The sequence below is a fragment of the Eleutherodactylus coqui genome, chromosome 1 (genome assembly GCF_035609145.1).
Source record: "Eleutherodactylus coqui strain aEleCoq1 chromosome 1, aEleCoq1.hap1, whole genome shotgun sequence".
Classification (NCBI taxonomy): domain Eukaryota; kingdom Metazoa; phylum Chordata; class Amphibia; order Anura; family Eleutherodactylidae; genus Eleutherodactylus; species Eleutherodactylus coqui.
In genome coordinates this window covers 102,952,036-102,967,993 of record NC_089837.1, presented here as the reverse complement: position 1 = coordinate 102,967,993, position 15,958 = coordinate 102,952,036, and the positions used below count along the sequence as shown (strand labels likewise).

The following is a 15,958-nucleotide window of genomic DNA, read 5'->3' as shown; positions in this document are numbered from 1 at the left end:
GGTGCTGCTTTTACAAGGCCCACATACTATTGCTTCTGTAATTAGAAACTAGTTAAAGGGGTTGTCCCGCGCCGAAAGCTAAAATTTTTTTTTTGCCCAGTCCCCCAGTACCTGTAAAGGAAAAACGCTGCCATGTGTTAATAAAAAAAAAATTCCCTTACCTGAATCCCCGTTCAGCTACTTTAAAAAATCTTCTGTCCAAGATGGCTGCCGCTGGTCTTCTCCCACAGTGCACCGCGGGTCTTCTCCCATGGTGCACTGTGGATGTTCTTCTGCTGTCTGCGTTCCACTGCCGATTACAGCCACCCCATTGGCTGATCGGCACCATGTGACGGGGCGGAGCTATGCGATGACGCTGAGAAGGGGGAGGAGCCAGGACGCAGCTCGTGAGCCTGAAGCTTACAGAAGAGGAGTCTTCTTTGCGCCAGCGCGACTGTTGCAGTGACCAGAGAAGAAGGCTTCAGTCGTCGCCAGAACCGGAGGGGGTAAGTGTATAACTTCGGTATGGCTCATATTTAATGCATGATGTATATTACAAAGTGCATTAATATGGCCATACAGAAGTGCTTAACCCCACTTGCTGCCGCGGGACAACCCCTTTAAGGGAATAGTAGAACAGAGACACTTGTAACCTTCAGCGACAAACTGTAAGTGAGATCGGCTCCAACCCGGATCATAAGTGTGCACTCTAGTACACACTCGCAGCAGGCCTGTTGTATAGGGAAACGCTGCAGTGATATCTAGTTAAAGAGACAGTGCTCCCTAGTTACAAACTGAGACTCAATGCATACACCACCATGCAGCTAGGAAGTACAGACGCCGTGTTTAGGTATAGCATGTTCATAGTACTGCAGTAAGCACCTTGTTCAAAAAGGACAGTATTCTGCTTCCCGTGTCTGCGGTCCACTGTTACCAGTCTAATTCTTGCAAATGTCATTCATATTGTTTTAACTTATCGCTTTTAGTAAGTAATGGACACAGAACAGAGTTAGTTTTGACAGCACTAAGAAACCATAGAGTGAAACTCAGAATGGTGGTTTTTGCCCGTTACTCTTGTTGCTACTTATGCTCATATCAGTCTAATCATCATTTCAGTATTCTTGAATAAAACGTTGCATATATTTTGTCAACTCCATGACTCCATCGTATCCCGAAACCTGCATTAGGAACCACTTCCCCGCGACACATACAGTGCTTGGATGCAGCATGCATGGGCTGATCTGCATCTGTAATGCTTGCAGGATAAAAGGTCAGCATTTTTATAGCTCAAAAAGGGGTCATATACTATACAAACAGAACATGTGTTTAATACTAGAACACCTTTTTAACGTAAGGAACCCAAGCATTGCTTCCATTCTCAGACTTTCCACAAAAGGATGTTTTACAATTTCATGTACCATCCATTTATACTTGAAGAAAGCATAATATATGGGAAAAGAATTCAAAGCAGCACAAAATAAAACCTTATAATTAAAAGGAAAAAGGAAAATCCATCTTATTGTCTGATTTACAGGAGCCGGACTCCATCAAGACTTGAAGAGGATGGAGTCCAATAGCACACACAGGCAAATCCTTATTCAGGCAAGGTGGATGCAATGCAACACCACTCAGGGAACTTGAACCATAGATCCTTTCAGAAGTCCAAAAATAGTATAAAGAATGTGGCAGCATCAATAATGAAGATTAAAAAACCAAACCATTATAATATTTATAATCTTTATTTATATAGGGCTAACATATTCCGCAGCGCTTACGAGACATAGGAAATAAAAATAAAACCACGGTTACATGAAGTAATCAATTGATGGAAACAATAGGGGTGAGAGTCCTGCTGCAACGAGCTTACATACTACAAGTAATGGGGTGATACAGAAGGTAAAGAGGCTGGAGATGTGCACGGTATGGTGAGGTGGAGCGAGGGATGCTAAAAACATAGACAATAGTCAAATTGGGCCGTATAGTGGCGGAATCGGGATGACTGCAGGTGTCAGTTGATTACGGCTAGCAGGGATTGCAGTCAGTAGGACAGGGAGCATGTAATCAGGCAAAGTACAGAGGGGTTTGGTTTAGGGGATACTAGCTGACCCGTCGCGCGTTGCTGCGAAGACAGACAGACATACATTCATTCGTTTTTATATATCTAGATAACAACCAATCACAGCGCAGCTTTTATTCTGCCTCAGCAATATAAAAAATAGCAACCAATCACAGCGCAGCTTTCATGTTACCTCTGCGGTATAATATATAACAACGAATCGCAGCACAGCTTTCATGCAACTTCAGTAGTATAAGAAGTAGCCACCAATCACAGCACAGCTTTCATGTTACCTCAGCAGTAAGAGAAATAACAACCAATCACAGCGCAACTTTTATTCTGCCTCAGCAATATAAAAAATAGCAACCAATCACAGCGCAGCTTTCATGTTACCTCAGTGGTATAATATATAGCAACCAATCACAGCACAGCTTTCATGTTACCTCAGTGGTATAATATATAACAACGAATCGCAGCACAGCTTTCATGCAACCTCAGTAGTATAAGAAGTAGCCACCAATCACAGCACAGCTTTCATGTTACCTCAGCAGTATAAGAAATAGCAACCAATCACAGCACAGCTTTCATTTTACCTCAGCATTCTCAATATCCAGCAATTTTCTTGCGAAACGTTCGGCAGATGCATCATTTTCTGGTTGAACACTCATCCCGTTGCTCGTAATGCCTTTTGCTTTCGTGCTTGAGATGGAAATCAAACGATCTTTGTCTGGGGGGCATAACTGTCGACGACGCTCGTACGTGCGGCACCTATCGTAGGATAGTTGTACTATGCCAGTAATCTTCCCAGGAGTGTACTCAACAACTTCCCAAAGACTCATGGCAATTGGATGAATGGTGTAGTAATGCATAAAGGACAGACAGACAGACATACATTCATTTATATATATCAGGAAGTGAGAGAATTAGATTCCGTACGTAAAATTTGGACGCTAATTCTTTGGCGCATGGAATTGAATAATCGAGTTGGGACCCATTAGCGTTTTCTATTTATGACATATTTAATGCCCGTGCCAAATTTCAAGTTTCTATGTGAGAAAATTACATTCCGTACGTAAAATTTGGACGCTAATTCTTTGGCGCTTAGAATTGAATAATCGAGTTGGGACCCATTAGCTTTTCCTATTTATGACATAATCAATGCTCGTGCCAAATTTCAAGTTTCTATGACACTGGGAAGCGAGAAAATTAGATTCCGTACGTAAAATTTGGACGCTAATTCTTTGGCGCTTACAATTGAATAATCGAGTTGGGACCCATTACCTTTTCCTAGTTATGACATAATCAATGCTCGTGCCAAATTTCATGTTTCTAAAACATCGGGAAGTGAGAGAATTAGTGGCAATGATGGAAATCGAACAATCTACGTGGGCGGGGCGTAACTGTCGACGATGCTCGCACGCACGCCATTTATCGTAGCATAAATGTACTATGCCTATATTCTTCCCAGGAGTGTACTCAACAACTTCCCAAAGTTTCATGGCGATCGGATGAATGGTGTAGTAGCGCATAAAGGACAAACAGACAGACAGACAGACAGATACGCACGCAGACAGACATACATTCAATTTTTTATATATAGATGGTATGCCTCTCTGAAGAGGTACATTTTTAGAGCACGCCTGAAGTTTTGTGAGTCAGGGATTGCCCGGATAGTTTGGTAGTGCGTTCCAGAGGACTAGTGCTGTTCTGGAGAAGGCTTGGAGGCGGGAATGAGAAGTTCAAATTAAAGGGGCGCTCAGTCTGGTTTTGTTAGTGGAGGGCGTGGGCTGAGTGGTGGATTGAGATGAGGGAAGCAATGTAGGGCGGGGCGGTGCTGTGGAGGGCTTTGTGGATGAAGGTGGTGAGTTTGAATTGAATTCTGTATTTGACGGGCAGCCAGTGCAGTGACTGGCACAGGGCAGAGGCGTCCGAGTAGCGACTGGACAGGAAGATGAGCCTGGCTGCCGCATTCAGGATCAATTGGAGAGGGGAAAGTCTGGCACAGGGGAGGCCGATCAGCAACGAGTTGCAATAATTGAGCCGAGAGTGGATGAGGGCAACAGTGAGCGTTTTTAGTGTGTCCACAGTGAGAAAAGGGCGGATTCTTGCGATTTTCTTGAACTGCAGCTGACATGTTCGGGCCAAAAATTGGATATAGGGGGTAAAAGAGAGATTGGAATCGAATATAACCACAAGACAGTTCTCCATGTCTTTAAAGATAAAGCTACAGTTTGATCTGCTTTTGGTCTTTATCAAGCTTGATAAAGACCTAGTCTAGGTCGAAACATAGTTGTCTCTTTAAAGACATGGAGAAATAAAGGTTTAGTGTTTTAATATTCACCATTGATGCTGCCACATTCTTTATACTATTTTTGGACTCCACCAAGTCTGACATGGATGGTGCCTGATCGACCCTTTTCACTATAACGGTTGTCTGCCTGACTTTTGTTATGCTATTTCATCTGGGATTTGGTGCCATATCTGCACCAGAGCTTCTAACTCTGACGTATACAGAGCCTAAAAGCTTGATGTAATAAAACCGTTACAGATATATTTGTCACGTACTGTATAAGTCAGTGTATACTACATACTATACTAAGATTATAAAAGTCAAAAAATATTTTTTTTAAAAATCAGTATATCAATGGGCATCAACCTTTAAGCAGTAAAATAGGAATTCACCCGGCAATGTCCACCAGACTGAACACTCGTAACTAAACAAACAAATTTGTAAGCGAATGGATATTATCGAATACAGTTCTTTTTCTGAATCATGAACTCTATAGCTAGTTTTAAAACATTTTTCTGGATTCAATTTCATGATTCTGTTGGTATTGCTAAAAATATGGGTAACATCCAATCAAACTTCCATCTGTGTTTGTCCTTGGAACACACTTGTCCACCTGGAGGTGTCCATAAAGATGGCTGTTGTACCATGGTACATCCAACAGCTTGGTAAAGCACCTTCTCGAGTCCAAATATCTGAACTGCTGTCGTATGACTCCATCACCACGCTATATTCTCGTGCCATACCATGCCAATGACCCCCAGTCACATAGATCTTAGATCCATGAGAGGTCATGCCGCCATTCTCATGAAGAGTATGTAATAGCTGTACCTAAAGAGAGACAGAAGATAACAATCACTATTAGGGTGACTACCCACTACAGTTTTGTTTTCACTGCGAAATTTGCAGCGTTCTTTTTTTATGCAGGGGTCTATGGGAACTGGATTGTTAAAATCGCAATTGCGCAAAATCACGATTTCGCGGTAAATACCATATATATCTCTTAAGCAAGTTCCTTTGATAAAATCAAAGCCATTCTTTACATGACCACACTCACCTTTTTCCACAAATTAATTTCTGGAAGATACATATAAACTTTTTTGGTGTTATCAGCAATAAGATACACAGCTCCTTCCAGGGCACAGCATCGAGGTGAGGACAGGTACTTCGGGATGAATGGCGATGCAATGACACACCAGCTGTCTGTAGGCCACACATGCGTAAGCATAATCAGTCAGTATTGGATTTCAGAAAAAAATTAAATATTAAAATATACCACATTTTGTGTATCATTAACCTAAATACACAGGGGCCCAATAGCAAAAATCAAAATGGGCCCCTTGTTACAGTGTAGAGTTTTTGCCATCTAGGACAGAAGGGCCCGGTATTTTTTTCTCCCTGCACCCTCTTTCCGTAACCATAAATTCCTTTCACTTGCTAACAATTTTTTTCTTTTGGAAGGGCAATCCTGTGTAGGTTCTTGGCAATGGGGACTGGGCCCTGTCTCGAAGGGCCCCATAACACTCACATGGTCTACATGGCATGTAGACAATTGTTTTAATAATAAACACACCTGACTTCCCCATTGCATGTATACTCATTTCAACTGGGACTCTTAGGTGCTCCGTATGGTGTGATAACAAAAGTACATGTGTGACATAATTTACTTTGTGTCATAGGGGAAAGAAATCTGCAAATGTATGAATGTATGTATGTAAAAATATATTTTTATTAAACAGTATTTCAGGGATTGCCTGGGAGATATACACAGTTGCAATCAAAAATTTTCAACCCACATTGCCAAATTTTCAAACTTTCAGCTTTTTTGTGAAAAGCCAATCAAAGAACAATTTAAAGCATACCTGAGTTTTCAACAAGTCTTCTAAAATACACCAGGTTCTCCTTACCATCTGATTTACTGCTGTTAGCACCCTGTTTCATGTCTGTAAGTTCTGATTTTCAGTTTTTCCCACCATGTTTTTGTTGCTCTGCTGTTTGCTATCCACTATCAGGGAGGGGGCATGTAGCAAGCCTAGCATTATGCCAGTAGTTCACTGTCCTGACTTTCTTGCCCTCCCCATGTTGCATGACACAGTCTCTGGTCCAATCAGCAGGTAAGCAGCATCTGAATGTCCACCCCTTAGCTTTCCCAGGACGATCAGGCATTTAGAGATGTTCTGGCCAAATGATTAGTAAACCCACTATAATGTATGTGTAATGTGTGCAGACATATACCCATACGCTGTAACAACAGGAGAGGCAGAGACTGTGGAGGTCCTTACCACAGTGACTGCAGATCTGTTAGCATGTGCGTGTAAGTGTATGGTAGCCACCTGTGAAGATAGCCCTCCTCCTGTTGATATGGAAACGTCCCTGTGTCCTAGTTGCTAAGCAAGCTCTCTACCCTAACAACAGAGAGTGGATTGCAGAGAAGCTGGAAGGGAGACCCCTAGTGGCAGCCACTTCAAAAGTGATTTACAGTGGTAAAGCAACAACATTTTTAATGCAAGTATATTATGAAATGATGAGACAAGCTTATAGATAAGCCGAAGTTGTATAAATGGCTAGTGCCCCTTCAAATAGATCAAAATAACTAATATAAAAAGTGATTTCGCCACATTCAACACAAAATGTCCCCTTTAATAACTACTGCAGCATCAGAATTATTCAGAAGTTCTTCATACCCAATCTCCAAGACCTACACCTCTACTGACCGAAGAGGACAAGAAAAGCCGGCCCAATATGTTCAAAACCATGTAAATAAGCCACAGATTTTTTTGTGATTCTGTTCTGTGGAGAGATGAAACAAGACTGTAACTTATCAGGCTTATGGATTAGAGTTATGTCAGGCGGAGGAAGAATAGAGCATATGCTGAAAAGAACTCCCTCATTGCAGTGAAGCATAGCGGTGGCTTGGCCAGTCACTGTACTGACGCCTCCACCCTGTGCCAATCACTGCACTGATGCCTCCACACTGTGCCAGTCACTGCACTGACACCTCCACCCTGTGCCAGTCACTGCACTGATGCTTCCATCCTGTGCCAGTCCCTGTACTGACGTTTCCATCCTGTGCCAGTCACTATACTAACACCTCCATTCTGTGCCGGTCACCGTACTGACACTTCCATCCTGTGCCAGTCACTGTACTAATGCTTCAATCCTGTGTCAGTTACTCTACTGACACCTCCACCCTGTGCCAGTCACTGTACTGTTACTTGCATCCTTTGCCAGTGACTGCACTGACGCTTCCATCCTGTGCCAGTCACTGTACTGATGCTTCCATCCTGTGCCAGTGATTGTATTGATGCTTCCACCCTGTGCTAGTCACTTCACTGATGCTTCCACCCTGTGCTAGTCACTGCACTGATGCTTCCACCCTGTGCCAGTCACTGCACTGACACTTCCATCCTGTGCCAGTCACTGTACTGACGCTTCCATCCTGTGCCAGTCACTGTACTGACGCTTCCATCCTGTGCCAGTCACTGTACTGACACCTCCACCCTGTGCCAGTCACTGTACTGATGCTTCCACCCTGTGCCAGTCACTGTACTGATGCTTCCACCCTGTGCCAGTCACTGCACTGATGCTTCTATTGTGTGCCACTGTACTGACACTTCTATTCTGTGCCTGTACTGTACTAACACCTCCACCCTGTGTCAGTTACTGTACTGACGCTTCCATCCTGTGCCAGTCACTGTACTGACACCTCCACCCTGTGCCAGTCACTGTACTGTTGCTTCCATCCTTTGCCAGTGACTGTACTGATGCTTCCATCCTGTGCCAGTCACTGTACTGACACCTCCACCCTGTGCCAGTCACTGTACTGATGCTTCCACCCTGTGCCAGTCACTGTACTGATGCTTCCATCCTGTGCCATTCACTGTACTGATGCTTCAACCCTGTGCCAGTCACTGCACTGATGCTTCTATTGTGTGCCACTGTACTGACGCTTCTATTCTGTGCCAGTACTGTACTAACACCTCCACCCTGTGCCAGTTACTGTACTGACGCTTCCATACTGTACCAGTCACTGTACTGATGCTTCCACCATGTTCCAGTCACTGTACTCATGCTTCCACCCTGTGCCAGTCATTGTACTGATGCTTCCATCCTGTGCCAGTCACTGTACTGATGCTTCCACCCTGTGCCAGTCACTGTACTGATGCTTCCATCCTGTGCCAGTCACTGTACTAATGCTTCCACCCTGTGCCAGTCACTGAACTGACACGTCTATCCTTTGCCAGTACTGTACTGACACCTCCACCCTGTGCCAGTCACTGTACTGACTCTATCATCCTGTGCCAGTCACTGTACTGATGCTTCCACCATGTTCCAGTTACTGTACTGCCGCTTCCAACCTGTGCCAGTACTGTACTGGCTGACCGTCAAATATAGAATAAAATTTAAACTCATCACTCTTATCCCCTTCACAGTGCTTCACTGCTCTTTATCTCTTCCCTCCTCTTTGTCTTTCCACCCTACTCATGCTCTCTACTTTGCTAATGACCTTAGACTAAATTGGTCTCTAATCTCCTACTCTCTCACTCTAACCGCCAAGATTTTTCCTGAGGCGCACGAGTTCTCTGGGATGAGCTACCCCAGACAATTAGGTTAATTTCCAACACCCATAGCTTTAAGCAAGCCCTAAATACACATGTTTTTAGGAATGCCTACCATATTCCCTAATCTAAACTCTTGTCCATCCAGCCTGCCTCTACATTCTCCCTTGGAAACCTGAGCCTCTTCTTCCCACTGCATCTCCCACACACAACATGGCACCTCTTATCTGTTTATTCACAAGCACGGCTGGTAGCCTATATATGTATGTATATATCCACGTTATAATAGAACATGCTGCGTTTTATTTTCCGTGAGCGGAATACGCAATTCCAACCTGCTAGTGTGAGCAGAACTGCATACTCCAATGCATAACACGGATTACTGCGGATCAATCGCTTGCGAAATCTGCAATTACTATCCGCTCGTGTGAGACCGGCCCAATACTTAGACTGCAGTAGCAATTAAAAGTAGCATTTTATATTGTAGTTGGAGAAACCCCTTGTTATATTAGTTCTATTTAAATTGTTATTGCTTTATTATTTTATTAGCAAACAGCTGAAAGTTTCTAAATTTGACAAATAAATCTATTTTGCAATTTTGATTGCATTACATTTCTATCTCATAGTACAACACTTGAAGAACACCTAGAGAAGACATGTCTAGGCTTGATACCTGTAGATGGATTGTAGCATTGAAGCGTTAATGCATTATACTTTATGGCACAGGATCCAATCAAGTACAGCTTTCCACCACATCCAACAGCACTAAAATTGCTGACATACTTCTGTGCAGGGCTTACTGACGACCATGTTTCGCTATAGGGGTCATAACACTCGACTTCCACTGCTTCCTGCAATGTTCCTATTAAGAGATGAAGCATACTGTAAGCGAAGACTTCAAAGTAACTTTGATGGGTATTTAGGAATAATTCTGCCACCAGAAATTAATATCTATTAACATGTATTTATTATAATAACCAACCTCCAATTACATATATCTCCCCATTCAGGGAAGCACTGGCGTGATTGGTCCGCGGATTAATCATAGGTGATAATAGTTTCCATATCCCTTCATTCAGTACAAAGTGCCATCCATTACGTGTGGACCAAGAATCATCTCGAGAGCCACGAGAACCACCTAGGAGGAGAGCGATTCAAAAGAAACTTAACTCTTTTCTACTGTACATTCTATTAAACAGGTTTTCTGGAAATGAAAATAAATTATATGGGCAAGGAAAGCAGAAATATAGAAAAATAAGCTATACTCTCATCTTTTGCAGCCCCCAGTAACTTGCAGGAGCCCCATCTTCTGATCCTAGAAGAAGCTAAGGCAGTCACAAGCGATTAATTGTGCACGTGACTACTTTGCCAATCACAGGCTTCAGTGATGCCTCTGTAATGAATGGCACATGACTGCGGAAGGCTGTGATTGGCTGAGCAGTCACATAGACAATGAATGGCACATCAGTGCCTGATTATCTTCTAGGATCAAAGTGGCAGGAACCGTTATCCTCAGCTGGACCAGGAGGCCACTAAAAAGACGAGTATGTTTTTTTTCCTCCTTTTTTTAAACCTTCCCTGCTCATATAATTTTTTTCACTCCTAGAAAACCCCTTTAACTATAGACAGTGGTTTTTACTCACCAGTGACATAGACATCATTATTCAGTGAAGTGATCGAAAACCCCCATTTATTATAATCTGGGAAATCCGGGAGTGACATCCACATTTCTGCCAAAAATGTAAAACAATGTCAGAATCTATGTAACATATTCCACTGCTCAATTCCATCTGGAAATAGGGGCAACACAAAAGGTATAAGTGCTTGTTCTATACAATGGTCCAGCCATCTTTCATAGAAATACAGCAGTAAACATAAACATAAATCTGTATGAGACATCACTAGCCAATATCTATATATGCATAAATACGAAGTGTATAGGGGTGCATGGAGTGTGCTAAATGAAGGGGTTGGGTTCTGAGGGAGAATGTAGAAGGGTAAGCAGAAAAGAGTAAGAGTTAGATTTGGGAATGTGAAATACCTCCCTAAAGAGATGTGCTTTTAGGACATGGTTAAAACTGTGGATATTGGTGATTAACTTGATTTGAGTATCGCAATCTAGAGAACAGGTGCAGCTCAGAAAAAGTCTCTTAGATGGAAGTTGGAGGTTGGATTATTCAGGATGTTGGTTTGAAATCATTAGCAGAACATAGAGCACAGCTAGGTTGGTAGACAGAGTTGAAAAACTAAGTGGACAGCTTTATGAACAAGAGTGGTGAGTTTAAATTGTATTCTATAGCGGACAGGCAGCCAGTACAGTGACTGGCACTGAGTGGAGGCATCAGTGTAGTAGTTGAGCAAAAAGATGCCTGGTTGCAACATTCAAGATATATTAGAGAGGAGAGAGTTCAGTGAGGGGAAGACCGATTGGTAGTGAGTTACAGTAGTCAAGACAAAAGTGGATAAAGACAACAATAAGAGTTTTTCCTGTTTTCACAGTAAGGCCTCATATCCATGGGCGGATCTGATGCTGCATGCGGAATCCGACCCTGCCTGTGACCGAGGACACTGCAGGTCTTCTGCTTACTCATCCGGGTCTTCATTTTCTTCACTACTGATATGTGCGGACGCGCCGCCCGGCACGCTGCTGCACATGCACAATTGACTTCAATAGAAGACGTCTGTGCGAAATCCGCACTGAAATGGAGCATGCTGCGACTTGTTTTCTGGACCGAAAGGTCCGCAAATCAAATCTGCATGCCTTATTTCATTTGCGGATGCCCATGTTTCCCTATGGGTGTCTTAATTTGTGGATTTTCCACGCAGGTGCCCTGTGCGGATTCTGAAAATCAAATCTGCCCATGGACATTGGGCCTTAGAAAAGGGTAGATTCTGAAAATGTTTGAGGTGCAGGTGGCATGAACATGTAAGAGTTTGAAATTAGGGATTAAAGGAAAGATCAGAGTCAAATATGACCCACAAGACAGTAGGCGTGCTGCTTGGGAGCTTTGGTAGTACCCCACACCAAGATAGAAATATCAGGTTTAGGTTGGGCAGTAGATGACAGAAACACAAGAGTGCCAGTTTTTGAAAGATTCTGTTTCAGATAGAGTGAAGACATGATGTTTGAGACAGCGGACAAACATTCTCTAGTGTCTTGCAGTAGTGAATTGGTGATGTCACGCAAAGTTTATGATTGGCTGTCACTGCCGTAGAGATGGAACTGAAAGCCAAATCTGCTTCTAGTTTGCCCAGTAGTGGCTGTGAAGTAGGAAAAGAGGAAAGGACCAAGCACTGAACTCTGAGGAGCCTCAACAGCAGGAAAAAGAAACAGACAAGAAGCAGAGCCAGTAGATGACACCCTGAAGTGTGTCATTTGAAATAAACACAGTTAGAGAGGTTGCAAGAACATCAAAAGAGAGTAGTGTTCCTAAGGCTTATAAAGTGAAGCATTCTAAGGAGGAACTGGTAATCTACAATGTCAAATGCTTCCGAGTGATCCAGAAGAATCAGTAGAGAGTTGTCCTTAGATTTGGCCATCAGGAGATTGTTTGATACTTTAGCAAGGGTAGTTTCTGTAGAGTATAGAATAGGAAAACAAGATTGTAAGAAGTCCAGAAGAGAGTTTGAAGAGGGATAGTTTATTAGGCAAGAGTAAACCAAGGATTCCAGGAGTTTGGAGATGAATGCAGGATTGGAGACAGGTCAGTAGTTAGCGGAACAGGACGGTTCAAGAGATGAGTTTTTAAGTAATGGGGAAAAACTATGTTTAAAAAAGAAATGAAAGAAGAATAAGGGAGGTTCAATTTTGTAGTAAAGTGACTAAAGATAGCCGGACAGAGAGACTGTATGAGGTGTGGAGAAATAAGGTCACTAATGCAGGTAGGAGAGTGAAAAGAACAGAGGAGCCTGGATACTTCTTCTTATGTTATTGAGTTAAATGTTGAGAATGAACCAGAGGACATATGGAAGGGAAGGGGATCAAAGCTACTTGGAAATTGGAAAATTAATTCTTACAGGATTTTGTCAGTTTTATCTTTGAAATTAGTGGCCATGTCTTCAGCACTGAGATCCATCATAGGCGGCTGCACTTTAGAGTTAAGGAGGGAGTGAATGTAGATTGTAATGTATTGTACTGTGCTTGTATCCTTGGTGACAATAATACATATGGTTTTGATTGGATGAGTCTACCCCAAAAGAAAACTCAAGAGTCTACATATACGGTAATTAGGAACAGTCTCAAAACTGTTTTGAACTAGTGATAAGTAGGAGCAGCAATGGATTAAGGAACAATGGCTATGTTAGAGATTTCATTGGAATTCTTCAACCAATGACTTCAATGAAATGGGGGGTTGAGCTATGTAAGCAACAATCCAATTGGTTGAGAAACTGGTGAAGGAATTGGGAATTCATGTCGCTTCCCTGACATCATCTGCTTTGCTGTTTTCTCCTGATATATGAATCTTAAAGTCTGCCTTTATTAATCAGATAATCAGATTTTACTCACTTGTTTTTGGATTGTAATAAGCAAAATTTGGAGTTGTCCTAGGAGGATCATCATCATCTTCATCTTCATCCTCATCCTCATCCTCCTCATCTTCCAAAACCTTTCCTCCTACGACTACCAAAACTTGCTGCAGAGATACGGACGTTTGCTCATTACGGCCCTTTGTCACCTGGAGGAAAAAATGGAATGAAAATAGGCCTCCTCTCATGATAGTTTACTAAGAAGGTTTTCATTGATCTTGTCTATAATCCTTTCCAGCCACTGAATAATCCAGCTATAATTACCAATGTTAACACCAGAAACAACAGAGTCATAGCTGAAAGAGGTGACAAGGTGACAGGTGTGAGAAATGTGACCCGAGGTGTAAGTGATAACTGGCAGTGGGTGAGAAGAGATATAGCTGGAGAGATTAGTTGAGTGTCTTTTGATAGCTTTGACAGGTGATATGGGTCATAGCAGTAACAAGGCTAGGGCAGGTAATCTTGGTACAAAGGCTGCTCAGGTGAGGATGCTGACACTGATGGGTGATGACACTTTATTATAACACTGTACAGGTTAACACACTAGTGAAAGGTGATACTGGTGTCAAAGGTTACAGCAGGTATAAAACTTCTGTAAAACTTCTCGGAGAGGAAACGACCCAGGGCAAATGTGTCAGACAGGTCATATCTATAATATGTGTACAGGACTGAGACATCTGTTCACTTCAGTGAACTTGGTAAATCTTAAAGGGAATATCACCATACTATTAGAATTATTTATTTTATTTTTTTTAAACTAAATTAAAACACATATGATGTGAATCCAGCTCTAAAAACATGTTCATTTGTTAAAGGGCTTTATAATTCAACCCGAAAGCAGAGTCATCACTTTTTACCTGAGGAAGACCCTGCTTCAAGGCTGAAACGTATAGGTTTTTAACAAATAAATAGCCTGAACTTGAGCCTAGGGGAAGATTCTACTTGTGCAATGTACTTGTGCTCACGTCTGGCACAACTTTACCAGGTGAGAGTAACAGCTCTTGGTGCATTTTCTGTTTCTGGAGTATCTTTGGGAATATTACATTAGACACTGCCCACTTATCCTGCCTTCGTTTTTCGTCTATGAGATTCATCTGAAGTCCTAGTAGTTGAGTAGCTGTAGTAAACTATAAAAGGCTGTTTCAGCCTGAAGCATTTATTTCCTATCCATTGGATAGGTGATAAATACTAGACCGGTGAGGGTCTGATTGCTGGAACACCTTCCATTCACCTGTTTTTGTTAGTACCATAGACATTGAATGTTGTAGTAGGATGCATGCTTAATTGCCGCTCCATTCACACTCCTTCTAGACACAGTGTTGCGACTGAAACAAACGGGAATCTACTGATCCATTAGGTAGGTGATAAATGCTTCAGGCTAGAGAAAAGTATCCTGAGCATGTCATAGATACAATTAGATACTCGGACTGCTATTACACCTTGACTGACAGAGGTCTGTTGTTTCTACGTGGCAGAGCTGTTATGTTGGTACCATACCTGCCCAAGGTTCCTGCTGACCAGTGATCGGCATGTTTCTGATTCACTGATCAATGGCTCAGCATCCATTAGTTCTTGCAGGAAGTGATCAGTCAAACTTGACAGCCTGGCCATGCTAAGCAGCTCTGGAAGGTAGTGAGCCCTGCTGTCCACATCTTTTCTGACCCACAGAAGCATTGCCTTTGCCCGACTCTGATCTTCTTTTACTTGTAGCATGGGATCCGCTAGGTAATGAAGCAAACGTTCAGGAGGCAAAAGCAGAAATTCTTCCTCTTGAGCTACATCCTCAAAATTCTCTTGTAGGAAAGACCAGGCCTTTGCTGTTACTTCAGGGCAGCCATGGATTTCACCAAACTCCCATATTCCTAAGCAGTTGGTGGCATCCATCTGTTGCTGTAAATATCGGATACAAACTTTGCGCACTGCAGGGAAATGAAGGTGGTTGGAGATACGAATAAGTCCTTCAACATTGCTTTGGTTAATGGTGAGACGACCAGTGTAAGAAAAATTAATTAAGGTCTCCAAGAACTCAGGATCCACCTCTTTGATTTCCACATGTGCAGAGATGCTTTCCTGGAAGTTCCCAGTAAACATGGCATGGAAATATTGGCTACAGAGAGCAAGCACAGCACGATGACAAGGAAACTCCCGTCCTTGAACTCTTAATGTAACATCAGAGAGTTGTGGATTGAATCTCAGGGATTGCAGACCTGCTAGAATAGAGTCTGAGTGGGAGGGGAGACAGAATTCCAGGTCATCAATGTTCCTCACCATGCTGTCCTCTGGGGGGGGGGGCTTCACACTAGGATACTCATGGACCAATAGCTTTAAAAAAAAAAGATATATTATGTGATTATGGTGGACTTAATTCTTGAAAAACAATACTCAAGCAAACACAGTAGAACTGTAATAAAATTAATTATTATTAATCTTATTTGAAACATATACATCACACGGGTTAGGATATGTTCACATTACACTTACACACTATGTTTGGTATATGTGACAGGAAAGTTCCTGGAGAAAATGACGAATGTATTAAAAAAAACAGTT

General features: G+C 42.4%; 1 protein-coding gene across 2 annotated transcripts in view; it reads right to left on the bottom strand.

Annotated features, from left to right (window-relative positions):
• Window positions 1-3,163: 3,163 nt before the first annotated feature.
• The window catches only part of KLHL30 (kelch like family member 30), a 30,029-nt gene continuing 17,234 nt past the window's right edge, over window positions 3,164-15,958 (bottom strand). For both annotated transcript variants that reach the window (XM_066598294.1, XM_066598304.1), the window contains 7 exons: window positions 14,906-15,730; window positions 13,389-13,557; window positions 10,525-10,611; window positions 9,864-10,019; window positions 9,555-9,743; window positions 5,380-5,525; window positions 3,164-5,153 (listed from right to left, as the gene is read on the bottom strand). In XM_066598294.1, coding sequence (XP_066454391.1) covers window positions 4,896-5,153; window positions 5,380-5,525; window positions 9,555-9,743; window positions 9,864-10,019; window positions 10,525-10,611; window positions 13,389-13,557; window positions 14,906-15,679 — 1,779 coding nt within the window. In that variant the 5' untranslated portion in view covers window positions 15,680-15,730 and the 3' untranslated portion in view covers window positions 3,164-4,895. The remainder of the gene's footprint in view (window positions 5,154-5,379; window positions 5,526-9,554; window positions 9,744-9,863; window positions 10,020-10,524; window positions 10,612-13,388; window positions 13,558-14,905; window positions 15,731-15,958) is intronic.